At 37.0% G+C, this 23,349-nt stretch overlaps 2 protein-coding genes across 10 annotated transcripts in view; one reads left to right on the top strand and one right to left on the bottom strand.

Moving 5' to 3' along the window:
• LOC135220590 (uncharacterized) overlaps nucleotides 1-23,349 on the bottom strand; it is a 483,303-nt gene that overhangs the window by 22,958 nt on the left and 436,996 nt on the right. For 4 of the 9 annotated variants that reach the window (XM_064257855.1, XM_064257853.1, XM_064257857.1 and 1 more), the window contains one exon: nucleotides 968-1,147. In XM_064257855.1, the coding sequence (XP_064113925.1) occupies nucleotides 968-1,045 (78 nt within the window). In that variant the 5' untranslated portion in view covers nucleotides 1,046-1,147. Of the gene's footprint in view, nucleotides 1-967; nucleotides 1,148-2,493; nucleotides 2,619-10,184; nucleotides 10,697-23,349 lie in introns of those variants that run through there. The other 5 variants (XM_064257852.1, XM_064257849.1, XM_064257850.1 and 2 more) reach the window with 5 other exon arrangements.
• On the top strand, nucleotides 16,967-21,612 carry LOC135220592 (apolipoprotein D-like). The gene is made up of 6 exons (XM_064257859.1): nucleotides 16,967-17,106; nucleotides 18,613-18,799; nucleotides 19,009-19,133; nucleotides 19,536-19,624; nucleotides 20,243-20,341; nucleotides 20,725-21,612. The coding sequence occupies exons 2-6, from the start codon at nucleotides 18,629-18,631 to the stop codon at nucleotides 20,880-20,882; spliced, it is 642 nt and encodes a 213-aa protein (XP_064113929.1). The 5' UTR covers nucleotides 16,967-17,106; nucleotides 18,613-18,628; the 3' UTR covers nucleotides 20,883-21,612.

Genomic DNA, 23,349 nt, shown 5'->3' with positions numbered 1-23,349 from the left:
GTTATTCACTACAACCATTTTAAATACAGAGCCTGGTTATAGTCAGTTTCATTAGATATATGAAGACTAATGAAGTCACCCTTGAAAGTTATTTCATTATTCCCAGAATATCAATTATTTCTGACATTGTACGAAGAAAAGAGGCTGTAGAATCCAGATTGGACTTCCATAAGGCCAATTCAACGTTAACACACTACATCCATTAGCCTCGGTCCTGAATAAACCTGACAGGGTTTTTTTTTTTTTTAGCTCATCGGTTTACCCAGGTAAAATCAAGTGCCCTTCATTTTAGCGACATTAAATATAGTGACAAAAAGAAGCCGGTGAGGTCTGAATTGTAACATGTTACATCTTTCTCCCGAGGGTACAAAAAAAAAAATCTTTCGTCTGACAGGTTTCATTAAATAAAAAAAAAAAAATGCACGCACACAAAAAGTGGTTCGTGTGACGAGGCCATACAAATATTAGGAAAAAACCACTGATCTAGTGAAGCTTAAATCTATCTCTGCCTGGCAACAACTTGACTTCAATCGCTTCCACTCTACAAAAACACATGATGGAAACTTGATAATTTGATTAATATTTTCATTATGATAAATACTCTTATATATGTCCTTTCAGAATTAATGTCAATAACTTATATTATTAAATTTCGTCAAATAAAAAATTAAACTGAATATATTTGTACGCATACGCATGTCAATATGCAGCAGAATGAGCAATATATAGATATTTCAATAGGCAAAGCTATACGAATGAGGATAGTGATCATATTTCTTTAGATACAAGGCTACTTCAGAAACATTTCTTGATAACATCATAAAATGGAGGAAAATGTAACCAGACAGTCGTTACCCTTCCTAAAGTGTCACCAAAACAATTACACCAAAATATCACGCGAAAAAACAAAAAATAAAAAAAAATAAAAAAAGGGTCCCTCCTCTACAGAAATCAGAAATGAACTTACACAAGAAGCAAGTGCTGAGCAGAGCCACAAAGACAGAGGGATCCGACACCAGTCGGGCCAAGTCCAAAAGAGCCTCATCTTTGCCGATGATATGGAGAGATAAACCTGAGTCCGCAGCTGCACTTTCTGAGAATCCTCTTCTGTGCTCTTATCATTCGTTCACCTCCTTGTTCTTGTAACCTACAGTAGATGGTGACAGCGTCAAATTCATTTAAAAAGTTAAACCGTCAGGAGAGAACACGTGGGGATTAATGCATAGTATTTTTCATCATATAAATGTTTTATGACTATGTTAGTTAACGTACCGATGTTAGTTAACAACGTACCTGTATGTGAAAATAAAGCATTGCATATACTAATAACTATACTCTATCAGCAAAGTTAATCAACACTACTTCTGTCAGCACTTGGATGGGGTAACCATTAGGCCTTGAACATTCACGGGGTTACGGCACGGGGAGAGCAACATCACTCCATAAAAAACAGGATACCCCACAAAGGGGAAAAAAAGCACATTTTGCTTACACGCGCGCACACACACACACACACACACACACATATATATATATATATATATATATATATATATATATATATATATATATATATATATATATCATATCATATACATACATACACACATACATCTGCAGTTTCTCATTCCTATTTCCATTTTAAAACGTATCATCTGAAGACATCAGTTTCACACACTCTTCACGACGTACATTTTCCTATCACAACTTCTCAGCTAATGTACTGTTATTTCTCCATCCATAGAGATATTAAAAGCCATGGAGACATTAGACACCCTTGTATAAGTCCCATTTTTACATCACGCCAGTCAGTCTCCAGTTATAATTCTAACAGAGGGTTTCATAGCTCTCGACATTCTATATATCGGATATCTTCAAAAGACTCCAAATTGCCTGCTATCGATTCTACCGTCAGTTTATGTTTTGTCTCTTTACGCTAAATACAGCTTTATTTTTCTTAAAATTTTCGCATAAATGTTCCATAAGAAACTCTTCCTCTCTTTGTTTAACTTCTTACCTACGCAAACACAGAACACATTATTAAAAAGTACAGAATACTTAGCCAGAAGCATCTTCAAAAACAACATAAGTTTAAAATAAATACTTAAAAGTATTTTTACCCGTTTTTCTAATGAAATAACTTAGTAAATTGCATCACTAACGGTGCACAATTTCACACCGGCAGAGACAGCAATATGGGTTCGCTCTAAAGTTATGTGAATAAAGGAAAACAAATACTTGAACAATCCTACAATCATGAAATAGTCTCTGGACAAGAATAAATGGGCAATAACAGCAAAAGTTGAGTTCATCTTCTCTGGAAAAAAGTTTTGCGACTTTATTGTATCGTACTCTATTCAATGATAAAGTTCAATGACACATTTACTCAACATATGTCGATTCCTTTTGTAATATATATACTATTAGCGTACTCATTAAAGAATGTTGTGGGACAACAAAATACCTGTATATTACCAAGGAAAAAGGACACACCTCTTCACTTCTACTATCCTTCAGTGGCAGTTACACAGAAAAACACGGTACTTCGGCCCATGAAACTTTCAGCGACGGCCCGGTGGTGGCCTGTCCTATAGTGTTGTCAGACGTATGATCATGGTTAATTTTAATCTTAAATGAAATAAAAACTAATGAGGGTAGAGGGCTGTGATTTGGCATGTTTGATGATTGGAAGGTGGATGATCAACATACCAATTTTCAGATCTGAGGGCGGACAGAAAACTAATAATGCCATAGTGTGATCCTCACGTAGACTCGAAAAAGAAGAATAAAAAAGTTGAATGTATCAGAACTGTGGTATCCACATAACACATAAATGGGAAGTCACCTACGAGGTCAGCAAGAAACTCGTCACAGATATACGAAATCTAGAGGTACCATTAAGCGGCCCCACCAGTTCAAAGTAGCGATATGACCTTCACACAATCTACATCTGGAACGCAGATGCGAGGAGAAACGGGAAAAAATGGAATGGATAACAAAGGAATTTTAACAGTTTTCCTCATAACAATGACGCATAAGTTTTGATAAATGTTCCAACATAAGGATAAGCTAATGAAATAGTTTGAATGAAGACCATAACGATGCTTTATTGTCGTTGTAGCCTCACAAGACTACCAAACGATACATGCAGGGAAGCAAACATATACTATATCGACTTCTACGCGGAGATGGAATAAAAAGAATACTTAGATGGTTAAACAGACGAAGCTGCAAGGGAAAGGCCACGAACTAAATTGAGCTTCATAAGAAGAGTAAAATCAATCCTGTGCTCTGGTTGCCCATGAAATTCCATCATTCAGTTTCTAACTGTAAACTCAGAGCTCTTGACAGCTTTGTCACATTCACTGAACATGTGATCAAGTCCACATTATTTCACGAAATAGCTCCACTAATTTGTAACAGCTTTAAGATTTTACATTTACTCAAACACTTTTCCCTGAACAAAATTTCAAAGCACTCGTGTACAGAGTTCTGAAATAAATACTACAGGTAATTTTTATCTTTTGTGCATTTGTGATACAGGGGAAATGTTCATGATTTGGTTTGAATTATTGAGGCTTTATTAGACCATCGTTTAGAGAAGACCTTTCTGCTATGTGAAATGTATAGAGTTACTGAGCACTCGCACTCAGCACTATGACTAATAAACACCGACTCAAAGAAAGAAAGAAAGAAAAAAGTAAAATATGCGCCGACGTTTCTTCGGAGCAATCGAGTTTTCTGTACAGCATATAATGCTCTATGAAACTTTTACCCGCACCTCATGAAACTCTCAGACACGGCTCGGCGGTGGCCTGTCCTATAGCGTTGCCAGAAGCACGATCATGGTTAACTTTAACCTTATATAAAATAAAGTCTAAAGAGGCTAGAGGGCTGCAATGTGGTATGCTCATTGATCGCAGGGTGGATGATCAACATACCAATTGCAGCCCTCTAGCCTCAGTAGCTTTTAAGATCTAAGGGCGGACAGAAAAAGTGCGGCGGACGGACAGACAAAGGCATCTCGGTAGTTTTCCTTACAGAGAACTAGAAAACCTAGCTAGCCTTCAGTATTGCAGGTTGCTTTTGCACAGACATGACAGTGTCTCCATGGAAAGTGGAGTATATCTGGTAAATTGGGATTTTGTCATAACCACTCGTCCGTGTTGGCAGCTTTTGTGGCTTCACTGAAAGAGAGTTGATCATAAAAAAAGTGGTTTGTCTGCAAATCAAGTTCCCGAATACTGTTTGACCGACTCGTATTTTCAATCAATGAAACAATAATTAGAAAGAATTCAGTTCAGAACTACAGTTTTGAAAGTTCATGTGCCACATGAAGGCACTATGCGAACGTTAAAACTATATCCTCCAGTTTCCAGATAAAAAGTAACTATAAATGCTCATAACAATGTATTTTAGAACGAAACAAAACACTCTGATAAAAGTAAGGGTTGACACTAAACGCACTGGTGTCCATACTCCTCATCAATCCTAAATAACATCATGCATAACTTGAAGTCCTTAAAACGCACTGTCTAAAGACCTTGAATCTGCGCTCTCGCATGACAAATACAGTTCAGCTGGCGCCGGGGAACTAATAAACAAATAAAAAAACACTGGCAGCTTCTGTGTAATTATGAAAAGTTAGCCTTGTCAAGAAATAAGTAATATTTCGGCGCAATCGATTTTCTGTAAATTATATAATGATGTATGAAACCCTCGATGTGCTGCAGTATGAAACTCTCAGCTACGACTTGGTAGCACTCAGTTGCTCCCTAGCTGCCGTCAAGGGAAGATGAGTCGGTGCCAGAGGCACGATCCATGGCTAATCGTAACCTAAATAGAATGAAAACTACTGAGGCTAGAGTTCTGCAATTTGGTATGTTTGATGACTGGAGAGTGGATAATCAATATACCAATTTACAGCCCTCTAGCCTCAGTAGTTTTTAAGATCAGAGGGTGGACAGAAAAAGTGCGGACGGACAGCCTGGTCATTGCAATAGTTTTCTTTTACAGGAAACTAAAACCAAGATCATCCATCAAGTTTCAGTGAGCTACAGCGAAGTACCACTCATATGGAATGACGAAGAAATGTACCCACTCACACTAAAAAAAAGAAAGAAAAAAAAATACAGCCATCTCCTTAGAGAATTGCAGAAATACTACTGTAATTCCACCATAGAATTTACAATATAGTATGTGTAATAATGACAGTACTGATAGAAATATGGGCTATGCTAAACAAACCTGCAGTAACTCTGGAACGTAATTAAATTAACTTATTCATCACAGCAAAATTATTACTGGGCATTTGTATAATTTACACGTATACTGTAAATACATTTATAAATCTGTAACCCGCTATACAAATAAACACAAGATGTGTTAAATGTAAAACTATTATTGAATAGGAGCGTACTAATATGAAGTCATTAGCTTTGTCCTTGGATATGAAAAACAGAATCTTTGAATCCAGGGCACGAAAACGGAGTTCCATCATATCCCACTGAATCTATCTATCTATCGATCTATCGAGAAAGAGAGTAGAGGGGGTGTTAGAGAGACAGAGAGAGTTTATCGGTTGTCATTAAGTTTTCCCGGGCAGCACTGGGTTGGTCAGATAGTATTGTATAAAAACTACTTGCAAATCCTTTAGCTTTATATGCGCTGTAATTTGATAGTGGCAACAAGGAAACTCTGCGAATATGCTCGAATATTGGCAGGTTTATCCTCGTCAAGGTAGGAAAATCCATCAGTGCGTTAATACATTTTTATTAAGCTTGATCTACAGAGAGAGAGAGAGAGAGAGAGAGAGAGAGAGAGAGAGAGAGAGCGTAAACAAATGCGAAAAGATGTTGCAAGGCACACTAAAAGAGATAAAAATGGTGGCGACTGGAGTGACACAAAAAGTCCTTCTGCCATTAAGCTAACATTCCCACCTAACTCCACAGCCTAAAGAGAGCAATGTTTTATCATTTACAAAGCATTTTAATGTGAAATCTCTTTTCTAAACTTTCCTCTAGATACCTCCTTGCTACGTTTAACACGGCCTTCAATGCTTGGTTCTTGTTAGCAGGAAAAAATAGTGGTAAACATAAGCGCGACTTGAGGCTTAGCCCGAAGGAAAGGTGGATAACAAGGAAAAGAATTCGAAAAATCAGATTCTATTGTGGGTGGCTATGATCTACTGCAAGATTACTGGGTAAAAAGCAAAAGGATGAAAATGACTAAGATTTGTTCGTTTTTACATATCATATTTTCGGGTAACACTGCCGTGAATTCTTTAAAGACGATCCTGTACTAAATTGTGCAAGGAAAATATTAGCATGATTTCACATATTGTTGAACATGATTTTTTTGTATCTATTTATATTTACTTTTTTTTCGTTACGAAGTTCCTAAGATATATTATATTACGGTACCGTAACTGATTTAGGTTTCTACACACACACACCTACACACACACACACACACATCACAAAATTCACTTAAGAAGGTGAGTGAAGACCAGGACATTGAACAAGTAGGGGAGAGTCGGGTAAGAAGCCCCCTTAAGGAGAAATGCTTATATAGTCTACAGTATTTCAGCTATTGACCAAACAGAGATATTTCTAGAAAGCTTTGTTATTGGAGTATCAACGATCATAATCATGAGAAGCTGTTAGCAATTTAGGATAGCAAAAGCATGACCTGAGAAAAAAGAACAAAGGGGGCCTTTTACCCCATGGGTGGGGTAAGAAGCCCACGACGGGGGGGGGGGGGGGGGGGGGGGGGGGGGGGGGGGGACTTTTTGCCCCATACCGAAGATATTGTGGTACTTCATGAAAACTACCATTTATATTGAAAAGTAGACGCCTACTTTTGCTAAATATAAAAAATTCAACCTTCCACACAGAAATATTCAAGAAAAATGTTGGAAAATAAAAAAAATTAATCTTAGAGTTCTTAGTTTCTTATAAAACCTTGGAACTTTTTGGTATTCATAGGAACTGAAATTAGCAAAATTGTAAAATAAATTGACACTTCCTCTACATGACAGCTATATAAGCACAATTAAAAATAAATTCACTTTTATATAGCACCAAGAATAACACAAATAAAAGAAATAATGGATAAGTTCTACATAATAACAATAATGACATAAGTCAAAAAAGGTTAGACTAATTTTCTTTACAATACTCCATTCTCTCTGGCTAAAGTCCTGTAACTGTGGTGGCCATCTGGAATTGTAATGTGCTTTTCTGCTCGACTTGGCTTAACAATTTTAACAAAGTGATGTAGCCAGTCTACGGAACAATCAGCATTAGACCATCCATTTGCTGTGCATCTAGCAATTGATCCAGGTGAGCTGCCGATCATAAGTAGTGAAGTCATGCTTTTACGGGCAAATATAAAAATAAGAGGTAGACAAACTCCTGCCGCCTTCATTGCACAAATAAGATGTAGTCTGTCCTCTTTCACCATGGTTATGCGTCCAACTGATCAGATGGGGTAAAAAGCCCCCTGGGCTTCTTGCCCAAAAGCGTGGTGGGCCGTTTACCCCACTTGGCGTTTTTTAGGAAAACTAAATCCACCTGTACCTCAATTGAGTTTTCAAGTCTGGATTGCATTGCAAGATATTTTTTAGCTCTCATTTAAAGTAACTGTAGTTAAAGTACTGACTTTACTGACAAGATGTCCGCACAGGATATCCCTGATATAGCACGCATACTTACATGAAATGTGTCCAAAGAAGAAAAATGCGAGCTGGCTGTGTCCCATTCTAATTCTCCCTGGCTGTTTGGCATAGAAAGCTTCAGGCAGAAGGTGTTGCTGCACTGATCAGCTGACTAAGTTGCTATGATATGTAATAAGCAAGAAAATAGGGAGAGGCCTTTTACCCCAAGGGAGCCTTTTGCCCCACTCTACCCTACTTTCGTAGTTTATTCTAGATTCTAGAATAAACTACGAAAGTACTTGTTCAAAGTCCCGGTTTTCACTCACCTTCTTACGTGGATTTTGTGACATTCTCAAGCACGTGTTCCCTCGTGTTTCAATGATTGTGTATACACACACAAACACACACACACACATTTTATATATATATATATATATATATATATATATATATATATATATACACATAAACACACACACACACACACACACACCATATATATATATTATATATATATATATATATATAAAATCATATAAATAAATAAACTAATTATAACTATAACCGGCCTTATATTTTTAGTTATTAGGGCCAGGGAAACTTGGAAAGCGGCTTTTCGTCTTAAATATTTCTCTTGACTATTAAAAAGCCCGACATAAATTTAGTACATAAGAATGTCAAGTTGCGGGTACCTAACAGTAAATCTAAATCTTCTCAGAATTCGCGGTTCTATTGTTAGTAAATCTAGATCTCTTATCTATAAGGAATAAGAAAAACTTGAGTTATAAAGATATTAGAAAAAGCAATTAGTTGAAAAAGATGAAATGGATTTTGTTATAAACTGAGAGATTGCCCCCTTATAAAAAAATGTTTTATTGTTATAAAAGTTTACTACAGTTTGGTTCATTACTTGGTGAAGAGTCATTCATATCCCACAAGGACTACCACTCTTGAAAAACTTTTTAATTCATCATATTTGAAAATAAGCTCTTAGCAATGCCTCAATTTCGGGGCAATCCGTCTTTTCTTGGAAATTACAGAACCCACAAATTTGTAGGAATAAGTGAGTTGTTAAAGTCCCTAACTCTTAAATTAAAATTTAGTTGGGTGCAAACGGCAATGTGTCACAATACGGCCCATGAGCCCCTGAAGAAAATTAGGAGTACTACGTGAAAAGTTCAGAGAAAACCCAATTTTTGTTGAAGTAGTGGTCCCATAAAGGTTAAAGTCATCTTCCCTTCAAGCAATGGTTCAATTCACGATAAAAAATCTGCTTCTCTAATTCTCAGATACATTTACAGAAAACTCCCATTTTACCAAGAGCATGAGTAGTCTTCTTGTAGCATGATTTAAGCGGTTTAAAGTGTCATCACTCAGTTTATAGAATATCCATCTCTTTGAGAAGGATTAATTTTGTTTAATTAAATTGTCCAGTTCTTAATATCTAAAACAATATAATCTAGAGTTTTATTTAAACATGAATATATTCCAAAAATTGGTCTCGCTTCCACTTTTCTGCAATTACTATTCGGGATTATGATTTCTGAACTGAAGTTTGCATTCACGGACGATGTCTGGATGATATGAAACTGAGGCCATTAGTTAAATATATTTTGCTATCTTGTTTCTAAACTTCGAAATTCCTTATCACCATCCTGTTTACCGAGATCTGGTATTTGTATTATTCAACAAAGGTATCTATCTATTAGATAGATTGATGATACCTTATTTCTGAGAGGCTGTGTTTGTTTCAACTACTATGGTTCACTCTCTATACTGAACGATGAAGGTCAAATCATGTTAAATGAAGATAGAGATACAGATTGTGTGAAAGATACACGGATTAGCAATTTGGAATGCAATGTTAGAAATTAGAAATGAACAGAAGTGATACAAAGACTGGCGTCAACGACAAGATGAATCAATAATTTGAGAGGATTTGTTCGTGAGCAAAAAAATGGGGGAAAGTAGGTTGGTGAAAAGAGTACACAATTCAGAAGTACTGGGAGGGATTAAGAAGAAGAGGAGGAGGAAGAGGAGGAGGAAGAGGAGGGAGGATGACCGACAGACAGCGTCAGAATTATTGGAAAGAAGGGACTCAACTTCCAGGAGGTGGGAGAGTGTATACAGAGTAAAGCTGTATGGTACAATTTCTGTAGGGCATTTAATACTACATTGAGGAGCCCTTTGGGTGGGTAAATAATGGTGTGGAACTTTCCTGCACCGGAGTTAACCCACGTTTCAGCAGTATAGTATGAATGTGTTGGTGATCATTGTCTCGTTATGTGGGAGCCGACCATCGTTCAGGGAAAAAAGCTTTACGTTTTAGACACACACACACACACAATATATATATATATATATATATATATATATATATATATATATATATATATATACATTATACATACACATAAACACACAGAACTGTGAACTGTGTAAGAAAGCTCATATGGAAATATATAGAACTCCTTGACCAATAAACACCTACTACCTTCTGTATACTATATATACTATTTTTGTTAACCTTTTTAATTTCAGATGCAATTATTACGTGGTGCACGTCATCGACAATGATTTTCAGAAATTTCAATTTGGCGCACAAAACTACCTTGACTATTAGGTTTCAAAGCATACCACACTCAAGGACGTTCGTCAAATGATTACGTAATTTCAGTGCATTTCCGATACAGGTTCGCCTTGTCTACCATTAAACGAGATTTAATGAATCAATCTTTCGTGAACACAAAATTGTTTTGTACCGGGAACAGTCACAGCGCACAACTCCTCTATGAAAGTATTTCTTGTTGCAATTAAGTCTAGGAAAGACGTGAAAGAGTCACCAAAAAATCCGAAACAGTTCTACTTTTACTTTTTTTGAGTAGAACTCACAGCACTGAACGAATTACACATCGCGACGTTCACTCCAATGTTGTCTTCGTCTTTGCGTTCACGCTTAATGACAGTTGTGATGCCCGCGAAGTTCGGCCGGCTGTGGGGTTGCTGACTAGGATTAGGATCTCATCTTTAATCCTACACGTGGCAAAGTCTTTTCACTTTCCCAGCCACTCAGCACATCAAAGGGATGTTGAGCTGACCGCAATGCCAGCACCAAATATTCTGATTGCAGGCGTTCCGAGAAAAGGCGAGCTAACTGGTAACACAGCAAAATTTACCGCTATGTGACCCACCTGATCGCCTCTTTTTATAACGCAAACGAACACTTAACAAAACATTTGCTTAGTTTCTCTTTATGTCTTATCTTCTTCATTTAGATCATACTTATATGTATACGAATCCGATAACTAACATCATTTCTAAGTTACTTCAAAACTAAAACTTTATGTATTTATTTAAAAAAAAAAGTTTGCCACGATTTTTATGATAACGATGGTACTACTCGGGGCGCTTATTTCACAACGGTCCCACGGAGGAGAGAAGACGTACAGGATATCTCTTCCATTATTATCCTTTCTTTATTTTTGGATGGTCTCCTTTCTGCACTCTGCAGTTCATTAAGCAGGTAACATTCGTTTTTCAGTCACAGTTTATATTTTTCACAAATAACTTGTTCTTAGTCATTATTTTTTAAATGGTTTCTTCTTAAATGCCAGCGAGTTTTCACTCCTTTTCAGTGACTGAGGTAACTTGGCCTGGACACATGCCCCAGCGAAAAATAATGACAAAATAATATTGAAGATTTAGATAAGAAACATAAATGAGAAATGTATATATATATATATATATATATATATATATATATATATATGTATATATGTATATATGAATAGTATATATATATATATATATATATATATGAGAGAGAGAGAGAGAGAGAGAGAGAGAGAGGTGTAAATGCATAATATGAAAATTGGAGGCCCCCATGAAATTTTTCTGGATCCGCTAGTGTATGTAATCGTAGTTTCCTTCGCTAATTTCTTTACAGTACATCTCTTCGGGGGTTTTATTCTTTATTGTCATATTCAGCAAAATACAAGTTACATTCAATTCTTCCTTTACTATGTAACCGAAAAAGTTCAGTAAGGATGGACGTTCGTTTGTTTGTATGGTGCTTTTACGTTGCATGGAACCAGTGGTTATTCAGCAACGGGACCAAAGGCTTTACGTGACTTCCGAACCACGTCGAGGGTGATCTTCTATTACCAGAAATACACATCTCTCGCTCCTTAATGGAATGGCCGGGAATCGACCCCGCGACCACATAGGTGGGACGTCAACACCATACCAACCACGCCACTGAGGCATTAAGGATGGACGTGGCCTTGTCCGTGGGAATTTATTCATTTTTAATTTCTCGGTTTTGTTGATTAAACCCGTCAGCTTCTGCGAAAATTAATTTGCCAGACCATTACAAAGATTGCTACGTCAACACAAACTTTTGATTACGTTGTTGTGTAGAAGCAGTTTTATTATATCCAAGTTTAGGTGTTCTTCATGAAAGCTCCACTTTTCAAGCAGCAGGCCCTTCTTTGCAGTAAGTTCGAGATCTGATCTATCGGTTTCTTGCATTTTGAGCATAGCATTTTCAGAAATAAACAACGAAAAAGTTAACGATTCCCTGGTGTTAACAGCATTTTTTCCAGTATTTTGGAAATGCATTCTTCTGTAATTGTAAATGGGTCATATTTTAGGTCTCGAAACTTAATTTCATGCATATGTAGATACTTTGGGGGATTTTCGATGTGTGTCTCGAGAATTATAGCATTATCATAATTCAGAATCCTATTCTTCTAGGCTTTTTGACTACTTCACTTTTACTGCCACTAATTGGCTAAGTTTAATCATATATTATCATACCTGGACTTCGGTTTAGTTGAATGGTTTACCAGAGTATAGTGAAGATAAATGACAATAATAACGAAGGAATGAGTGACTTGGAAATATTTTGAATGACCACAAAGTCACCTAAAAATGTGGGAAATCGAAGGTTAAGAGATCATTGTGGTTAGAGCACGACCACCGAGACCTATCTCGGTGGTCTTGGTCAGAGACGACATTTCCAAGGAAAGTAAAAATGTTTAAAGCTTGGGCAAAGGAAACGAAAACACCACTGAAATGTTTATGAAATACAAATATACATTTTGTGAAGGTGATCAGCAGATTCAAAACATTCGTCATTAGTATTAGAATGAACGATCACACCTCTGGTAGGTTTTGTTGCATGGGCGAAATGTAAAGCCTTGAGAAAAGCTTCAGATGTACCAGGTGATGCAGTCTGGACATACACAAGGGTACGGCGCCAGGAAATGTCCTGCAAAAGATCAGCAGAAACTTGAACGCATATATTTTTATACAAACTGCCAAACTAAGACGAAGAGGTTCAATCGTACAATATTTATATATTGCAGCAAATAGCGGACAGTCTCGTGCACTGCCACACTTAAAGGGTGTTTAAAGCATTCGCTGCTTTCCGTATCACAACCAACCCATGCGGTTATCAATATCACTGACTTTGTTTCCATGCAAAATGATGTGCATAGTGATATGACTGTAACGACGACGACATAGATTAAGCCAGCCTTATGCTGGCATGGGCTCTTGCTTTACAGCAGGCCGTAAATGAATGACTGTAAATTCCTAACTCTCAGAGCCTCCTTGTTTGCATATTGGGCAGCCAGTGATGTGAAGGCTTCATCTGGCACATATAATAGTAGGAGGATTATACTATTATTAACGCCAGTGCACCTGCCGTGGCATTACCAACGGTGGGGTTTCAGAGTCCCTTCGTCCCCTCCTAGCTGCATCTATTTTTTCCCCTTCTACTTTCCTGTTTCCTTTTCTTCAATCTTGCTACCCAAACAACTTCAACTATTACTTTTCCGTGAAACTGTAAGTTTTCTCCCAGGGCCACCTTTAAACCTTCCCAATTAACTTTCCTTATTTTCGGGATCTTTTTATCTTGCTGTCCAACCACTCAAGCTCCCTCTTTTCAGTGTTATAAAAGCTGAGGGGCAGAGACTGTCCAGGTGCTTGGTTTGACAGCCTAGGTTTCATAAATGAATCAGACTTTTTAGATTTACACAAATGCCACAAGTATATGAAAAGGAGTGCTTATTGCAGCATTTGTAATATTTTCGAAGTTTGATCCCATCATGAAAAATCTGAAAATTTCTATTCAGATTGCCAACCACTATGCCGTTAAAAACTACCTCCAAACTTACAATTATTCAGGAAATGAAGGTGCTACCTGTAATCAACTCTTTCAGGTTCTGGAAATGCTGTCCATTTAAAATTGAGAAGGCCATTACACTTGGAATTCGGTGCATCTTGCCTTTGCATTACGACTGTGTCTGGCAGTGCAAAAGTGTAGGATTCAGGCAACGGGGTCATGAAAACCAATGAAGCCTATTGCTGATTGTATACCACACGGCTAACCAATCCATGAGTTTCCTCTGGTGTTTTAAAATTGGGATATCCCAATTTCACTGAGTAAGGTGTCGCTGCTGCTTGAACTAGAATGATGATCGATGGTAGCCAATTCATAGACATGGCACCGACACCATGTACTGTTTGAAGGTCAGAGGCAACATTTCTAAGGACAGAAAAGATGTTTAAATCTTGGTCGAAGGAAATGGAAAACGCAATTGGCAAGAGTTTATCAACCAAGTCTAGGGTTGCTGTTCTATCGTGTACCATAATGCCCAGATACACAGGACGGAGTGGTTGCCAATCAATAATGGATTTTGGTACAGAAATGATGCGCGGTCTCGGTCTCACATCAACTCAGTCGCTGTAGTACAGGGTAACATCTGTTTAAATCTTGCCGAGACCCGTCAAAATGGGAGAAAAGATGGCCTTCAAAGGGGGTGTGACTGAATCTTCTTCACAACAGTTGTCATCCTGAAGAGTTCCAGTAACGTGGGACTTATGTGTGTGTGAACCCACCTTAAGTATAACGATCTTGGTTCGAATGTACGACTTGATCATCGAGTTTGTACTACGGAGTGTGCGCGCGGTGAATGTCTGTGCATACACATATATAAATATACTAGACTTATATATAGAATCTCTTCATCACACCTCCAACGCCATGTATTGCAAATTTCCTCACTCAGTTTTTCCTGTCCTTTGTGTCACACAATTTTCCACTCAGTTCTCATCCAATTAGATGACTGTACGGAGGGTATTTACATGCCATCTCCATCTCCCTTTTCATCAGTATCTCATCCACGTATGGAACTTCTGGAATATTCCCGTACAGATGTTAATATGCCCACAGATAAATAACTTCTCTTGTGTCAGACCTTTTTTTTTTTTTTTTTTTTTTTTTTTTTTTTTTTTTTTTTGTGGGGGGGGGGGGGGGGCCAGTTATGCTTAAACATTCTCAGCAAATTCACCTCTACACCATACTTCCTCAGTATCTTCCACAGCACTTCGCTTTATGTTGTCACAAGCTTTTTCTACCTCATATACTTCACAAGCATTTTTTCCCCTAAACTCTCTTATATCACTGATTTTTTTAACACTTGGTGAAAACACATGCTATCTCGTCTAAGCCAAAACTACTCTTTCTATTACTCCTTGCTATCTGCTTTACTTTCGCAATTCAAAATGATACTATCCGCTTTTTCTAGTTTAGTGGGTACTGTTAAGCCCTTATCATTCTTAAGTCACCTTTACCCCCTTTACATAGAGGAAAATGATTAAATTCGACCACCAATTTAAAGCCTTTCCCTCATCATGTCATACCTTATACACCTTGGTCAATGACCTCACTCATTCAGCACCGGGCTGCAACAATTCCAGTGTACATTCATCGATTCGCCTCCTTACATCTTAATCAGACACTTCCAAGAGCATTCTCAAGCGTACACTAATACCCGCCCATTTGCAGTATTCATCACTGGATCTCTTGCATCCTAAACAAACAAATCTTCAAAATTTCCATACAGCAACCTTTTGTTCGTATCTTTTATTCCGATTTCTACTTCCACTCACCTCCATTCCAGAACAGCACCTTTCCTCCGTAGAGTGCTCCTTCATATTTATTACTATGCGGTATTTATAAAATTTACCCCATTTTTCTCTAACTTTCTTTACATTACCTTATCTATGTTGTAACTGCACACGATCTTCTCTTCCATCTTGCACTTCACACAATCTCCCTTTTTCTTCCACTAAACGTCTCCTTTCCTTACCCTACCACTGTCTACTTTCATTCCCTCTCCGGGACCCGTACCTCCTGTTGAATCGGTTTCGCATTAAAATTCGTTAATATACTACTTCATAACCTAGGTTAACGGGCAATATCAGAGACACAAATATTTTAAATAATCGCAGTTTTCATAATAAGTTGGGTGTGCAAGTTTTACAGATCTATTTTAGGTGTCACAGTACCCCGGATTTCTTATATATGTTGCGGTTAATATCAGTGTGGCCTGATTCATTTTGACCAGAGCTAGTAATAAAGCCGCAGATTTTCTTTCAAAGACTGACATCGGACGCAACAGGAAACCAATATTAGATTAGATTGTACTACTCATTTTGTGAGAAATTTGACGAGAGAAACGGGAAGGTCTACTACTTTCATTTCTACCGTATAATGTCAGAAAGTCACCGTGAAATTTAGCCTAATGGTGAGATTTTTTACAGCATGACATTTGAGATGACTGACAAGTTTTAAGTTGCGTGAAATTACTTTGAAATCTACTTTTGCCGATGTCTGAAATACAATTACTCGAGAAATATTTGGTAATTACTTATTTTTGGTAAAAATCAAAAGATAGGCACAGCTTCATATTTGGAAAAAATCATGACCCCAACTTCAAACAGCTGGTTGGGCTGTGCAGGTTCAATACTTTTTGTGGATTTTGCTATTACATAGATCAAATGGTGCTACTGTTTCGAATCATGAGGTGCAATAGGAGTTAACAAGAAATAAGATAGGAGATTCAAGTGGAAGATTCCACCCAACTTCACATTTTATACGGACCATATGGCACTCACATCGCCGGAATTGTATTTAAATGTGATTTTCCCTTTCATCACTGGCCACAGATACTAACTAATGTTCACGTACAATAAATCTTTTATTAAAAAGAAACACTGAAGGATCACAAAATAATACATAGCCAATTTGTCTTCTCTTATACAAAAAGAAAAAAATAAGGGAAGTTTCAAGATTGTAGAAAAATAAAAACAAACCTTATACATATAAGCATGCACTTCATAAAACGGGCTCTTTGCTTACGCCGCCCATTCTAGGAAAAACTGCTGAGCAGAGACGCAACGGAATTCGTACCAGATATTCGCGCACTTTCAAGGTCAGCACGTCCGCTAGCCTTGGTATATATAAAGGGGGTGAGCAGGCAATACCTACAGTTAGCAAGGATCATCCTAGCTACGAAGCCACTCTCGTTCCCCACAGTCTCCCATCCGTCGTTCAGGAGTTATTCCTCTGTAGACCGTTATTCTTTTGCAGTGTTCACGTAAGTCCTTTCAGTTTGCTTCCTGTTTTGAATAGAATACTGTTCATGAAATTTAGATTTTGATTACTGCCTGCTTTCACTCTTGGATGCGTGAACTTTGATCAGACCTAACTGAATTATACTGCCAAAAAAAGTCAGGTACATCTAACTTATATATCAATCCATTCATATATGTATATACATATACATACTTATATTATATACATACATATATATATATATATATATATATATATATATATATATATATACCCACACATATACATACTACATACATACATACTACATACATACATCGTCATATATATATTATATATATATATATATATCTATCTATATATATATATATCTATATATATATAGATATATATATATATATTTATAAATTTGAACAGTCATTACAAGAGCATCTGACTTTCCAAAGTATGCATTCTATGCAAGACATATTTCACAAGCGTACAAAAACCTAACAGCCCACGACGATTTTTAAGCAGCTATATTTCGCCATTGGAGAGAGAGAGAGAGAGAGAGAGAGAGAGAGAGAGAGAGAGAGAGAGAGAAATAAAACGGGAGAGTCATAACGAAACACTGTGGTTTCTCAAGGGCGGTTGGAGAACGCTTTTGACATTTAGGCAAGCGTATTCTAAACAGTGTCGGGGTTTATTTCTTAAGAAATGAATGTCAAGGGGAAAGTTTCCAGCAAGAAGTAATATTGCATAAACAATTAAGCATAAATAATTGCATGAACTGCCTTTACAATGAGAAATAAGAAACTTGTTTACTCAAAGATACCAACTCGTCACTCACTCAATCCGATATCTAAATCCATTTCTCTTCGACTCAATGACTAATAGTTGTTCCGGATGCGTTAACTGGGTCGGCTCACTTCATACATAATTCGTTGTGGTTTCTAAATACTGTACGGCTGCTGTTCATTTTCATTTTACTCTGTTTTCCTAAATATTTTCCATTTCAAGGAAGAAAAGTTGACTTCGGTAGTAGATGCAGCTACTTCATAAATGTAAAGGACTCGTCACGTTCGCAGCTTCGATTTCTATTTATTTCATGTAATTTTGTCAATTTCATCTGAATGAACCGCCTAACAAAAATGCCAGGTCCAAGCCATATTAATCTACGTCGAAAATACTTATTCCGCAGCTATTTAAACGCTGTCTAAGAAGTGAGTTAAATTTCGTAGAAAAAAAAAATAATGATAAAAGTTTGCAAAATGAACATCGAACAGAATTTTTGGAAAAAACTTAATTTCAAATATCCTCACTCTGATTAATGACATTTTCTTTCTTAAACAACTTTGCGAAAGACAAAGTCTATGCTGGCTTCATCAATTTTGTTCCCCTTTTTCTTCAAAATATTTTCTTCGAATTATTATCAAGACTCGTTATGTAAGTACATAAGCAGCTCTATTTGAATACTTGCTCTTTTACCGACAAGTACTTTTGATTCTAACAAATGAAAGCCGTCACGTAAATTCATTTCTTCTTGTAGGGTTGGATAAAAAGAGATGATCTCCCGGGTTACAGCAGCAGTCCTTCTACTGATCTACCTCTTCAACGTCCACATGACAGTGGCGCAAGAGGAAGAAGGCCTCGGGTTCTTGAGTTTTGACAGCGCACCGCCGCAAAAGGTGTCTTGTCCAAACATGAGGGTTGTTTCTGACTTCAAGTTAGATGAGGTAAGCTCATCAAAATATTCTATTTTTGTGTGAAGTTCTAATATTCACGTCGATTAATATTTGCATACATTTAATTTAGACGATAGTCTCCATGAAGCTTAAGTGATATGATTCGATGGTCTGTCAGTCAAACTGATGTGTGGTCTGGAAGAAATGTTATCTTTGCTGTCATAAATCCTGATGTTAATAACTATTTGCTTTCCTTGCAGTACATGGGTCGCTGGTATGAGCTGGAGAGATTTGAGGTCCCCTTCCAAACAGGGGATTGTGGGACCGTCGATTATTATCCAGACACCAACCGAACTTTTTCTTTGGTGAAAACTGAAGTGTCCAAGTACGTTTATATTTGCTCAGGTTTTGTCATGACATTAAAAACAGTAGTTCTGTGGCACTCTGCATTACTTCGTTTCTGTCCTCTTTATTGCTATTTGTCATTGGACATTACTCTAATCTAATTCAACTCCATCACTTTCTTCTCCGTGTGCCCTCATATGACTATCCTCTCTCTCTCTCTCTTTTTTTTTTTTTTTTTTTTTTTTTTGCTGTCTGCGATCTCATTCTAGGGGAATAAAAACTTGGGCTTTCACGCAAGCTCTGCTAATACACATAGGTGCTACTGAAATAATGTTAGATCTCAAAAATTGTAACCCCTGTATTTACATGAAGCAAATTCAGCACATCTTCACACCTGGCATATCTATCCCCTGTTGTTAACTACGACCATTTCTATTCACAGAGGGAAACCAGTCGTAACCAAAGGCACAGCAGTTGCAACGGAGGAGACTACCAGATCTCGTTTCTATGTGACCTTACCCGACATTCCAGGTGAGACTTTATTTTTGAAGACGCATCACCCTGTGGCTTCCTGTTCATTGTATGTCGCCGTAATTAAATTGGCTTTAAATCCTTTGAATTTTTGTTTGAGGAAAGTTGAGATGAATGCAGCTTATTAAAACTAAACTCACTACAATGTTCTATTTTGGACTTCAAAATGGATCAGTGACGTTGGAAAATGGCTATAGTGTAACGTCCTCTACTTGTGTGCGTGTGTGTGTTTAAGTGTTGAATGAGAAAACAAAACATCAATTCAGTCATAACCTTAGATCTCTTATAAACCTCAGTACGACAATAGGCATCCACGATAAACCACTCATGCTCACAAATTTCCTGAATAATCATAATATACGAACAGCAGCATTAAGAGCTGACTTCACTCTTACTTCAAGCTTATCTTGCCTACCAGCAATTGTAATACAGCGCCAAGCAGAAAACTATAACTAACACATAAAATGAGTGGGTGAGCACATGAGTACTTACGGAAGAATGCAAATATAATTAGTTAAGTTGCACGCGTTGACCTATCTATGAGAAGTAAAATTATGAACATTCAAATTCCTGATATAGAAGAGTCAATTACTAATGAAGATAATGATCCTTTTGTAGAGGGCGATGGCAGCCCAAACTACAACGTTGTGGCAACAGACTACAGAACCTTTGCAGTCATCTACACGTGTGTTCCTCTTGGATTCAACGACAAACTTGGTACGTATATATTGCAATAACTTTTCATCATTTACGGTTACTAAATCCGTTCATACGGCTTATAGCGTATCTATTCTCGTGGAATGATCTATTAAGTTTTTCGCTTTACAATTAAGCTAAATTATCAATTACCAAATACATTTCTTTAATATCAAGTATCATGAATATTTGATCTCAGTCAGAGCAATAAGCAGATAAAAATTGCTCTCTCATTTATACTTTACATTATTTCTAAATAAATTATAGGTTATTGAACATAAGAAAACATTTTTATACCAGAACAAAATATATATTGAAAATGCAAAATTACCACGGTTCAGTCACATATGAATCTTCAGCCACTTTTGATGTGTAAGTTTACATTATAATTCATCTTTTTTCAGAATTTGCTTGGATTATGGGGAGAAAAGAAAAGCTTCCAGATAAATTCTTGATCATCATCAAAAAGTGGATACAGAAGTTCGGAATCGAGATCGAGAACTTTAGCAGAGTCAACCAGGCGAACTGTATTCGCACTCCACAAACGTCCACTCAATCGTGAACCCTCAATATAATTCTATTCGCCTTGAAAAAATCCACATCTTTGCTCTTCTAATAATGAAACACAGCTTCGTCGTGAACCAATGATCCTCATTCATACTGAGGTATTTACCAGTAATGAAAGCGGTCCCGTCTAATAACGTATCCACTATATACTACGACGTGCTCTGCTGATGAAATGGCTCACTCTTGATCGTGATTTCTGAACGATTTCACCCACAACCCTCTTTTTGTGAATTCCATGAAAGGATGAACCTCCATTCACTTCTCAAGGAGACCTACAAGAAAGGTCCTGTCACTGACTGGACGAGGTCCATGAAGACCTTGTTAATGAACTACTTCCGCCAACTAGTATGGAGCAGGCGGGTACGTTATATCTAATTCCGTACTGCAGAATAAGGAATTTCTGTTCATATAATCATCGTTATTTTCCAATGCATACACCGTTATTTTTCAAAATATAATCTTAACGAATGGATATAAATTTGTAAATGTAAAAAAAATATTTCCTGCACTTGAGCATATCTTGTGCGTCATCTGTCTGAAAACAATGATTTTAAAGAAAGCCGCCCTCCTAAATTTATGACCTGAAAACCCCACAATTTTAACCTGTATTTAATCTATCTCGTTTCATATTAACCACAGAAAGAAAATATTTACTATCACACGATTAATATAGGAAACCTGACTGTTACTGTTATTCAATTCCAAAATAAAAATGAAAAAGTGTCTGTAATTGTCTTACTCAACCACAACCTAAGTAAAATATGATGATAAAATTACGTTCTGTGCAACAGTGAGCCTACAAACATGATTAAATTCAAGTTTGTTGGTAATTATATACGCCTGGATTATATTTACTCGACAGTGTACTACAACTTTTACTTTTCGTAATTAGACAAACTCGAGGGAACCCAATCCTGATATCTTGCTGTAAATTTCTCGATAATAAACAGATGTGATTTGAATTTTCTTAAATGCATTTTCTGGGAAATATCACTCGTCAGTGTTAAGTATGTTATAAAACAAAGCCACTAACAAATTTTTGCCATCATGTACTTTCTCAACATATTGTACTAGATTTTGATGTAAAATACTTAGAAAAGAGATGGTAAACTGCAACTTGTAATAACTCAATGAAAGGAAATTATCTGCATACAAAAATCATCATTCTGAACTGACACTAATTCAATCTGCATATAGGAAGCAGTTGAGTACCGGCAATGCTCTTTTAGATTTGACATGCTATTTGCAAGAGAACCGTGATAAAGGGCAATTCAAATTTATATAAGTGCTTCTTTCCACTTAGTAAATTACAGGGTACTTATTTATAAACTTCAGAATCTTGGAATGGATGGAAATGTTTCACGTATACTTCAAGATTTCCTTACAGCCTACATGTAGGCAGCCCCGCGTTGCTGTTGATAGGTTCTTTAGTGAACTGTTACGGAAATATTTATATATTTATAAATCAGGTATTCGTAGCAGTGGACCATTTCTGTATTCTTATTTTCTTATATACATGTAATTTTGTATAGCCACTTAAGCCTATATAATTTTCGTTCTCACTCTCATTCGCCCTTTTGCTTTGATGATTGTACTGAAATTAATTTTAAATATTTACCGAAGGCCATTATAATTTTGTATGCACTAGGGTTTGTTTCTGTTAATGATTGTAATGTAAAGTTATTGTACTGGACACGACTGCGTGAGAGGAGCGGTCATCGATTTGGTAGACCTGTTGGATCGTCTTTTATTTGGGTGCAATTGGGATTGCTCATGGATTTTGCATAGCAAGCACAACTAAAGGTGCATTGGTGCAACAAACCAGTTCCAAAAGTCATTGATGGGTGTGTACTCATCCATCAGATACCATGGCCTGAGGTTGGAACTATGGGAAATCTCTGTGAACTCTTTATATCAGTTGTTAAACATGGAAGGGATGAGCAAGTGCTTGCCTGGGTAATATGTGACAGCTATGAAATCAAAACAACCAAAGATCCTGAACAAAAGCGCAGAAAACTACACCATGCACAAGCTCTAGAGTCTAGACATTTTGGTGAGGGTGCAAACTTTACATTACAATCATTAACAGAAACAAACCCTAGTGCATACAAAACAACCAAAGATCCTGAACAAAAGCGCAGAAAACTACACCATGCACAAGCTCTAGAGTCTAGACATTTTGGTGAGGGTGCAAACACCAGTGCCACGAAACAAGACAGCCTCTCTTGCTAATTTGAAGAATAAGCGAAATTTCATGAAACTACTTGGAAGTTGGAACACTTCTTAAGGAGGCCGGCATTCCTGTGAAGTATGCTGGTGAAGATGACGATACAGATGTTGTCATTGTCAACAAGGTTCTTCAGCTAGCACAGGAATACAAAGAGGTTTGTGTTCAGGCTGAGGATACAGACATTTTGATACTCCTCTTGTACCACCTCCAAGAAAAGACAACCATCTTCATG

The sequence above is a fragment of the Macrobrachium nipponense genome, chromosome 2 (genome assembly GCF_015104395.2).
Source record: "Macrobrachium nipponense isolate FS-2020 chromosome 2, ASM1510439v2, whole genome shotgun sequence".
Classification (NCBI taxonomy): Eukaryota; Metazoa; Arthropoda; class Malacostraca; order Decapoda; family Palaemonidae; genus Macrobrachium; species Macrobrachium nipponense.
Note: the sequence above shows the minus strand (reverse complement) of the source record. Positions and strands in the feature narration are given on the sequence as shown.

What these genes read in the sequence shown, in the direction of transcription:
- LOC135220592 (XM_064257859.1), top strand. Translation starts at nt 18,629, where the DNA reads ATGATCTCCCGGGTTACAGCAGCAGTCCTTCTACTGATCTACCTCTTC. An exon ending in CTGACTTCAAGTTAGATGAG is followed by an intron (nt 18,800 to 19,008) that starts GTAAGCTCATCA and finishes CTTTCCTTGCAG; the next exon opens with TACATGGGTCGCTGGTATGA. An exon ending in GACCTTACCCGACATTCCAG is followed by an intron (nt 19,625 to 20,242) that starts GTGAGACTTTAT and finishes ATCCTTTTGTAG; the next exon opens with AGGGCGATGGCAGCCCAAAC.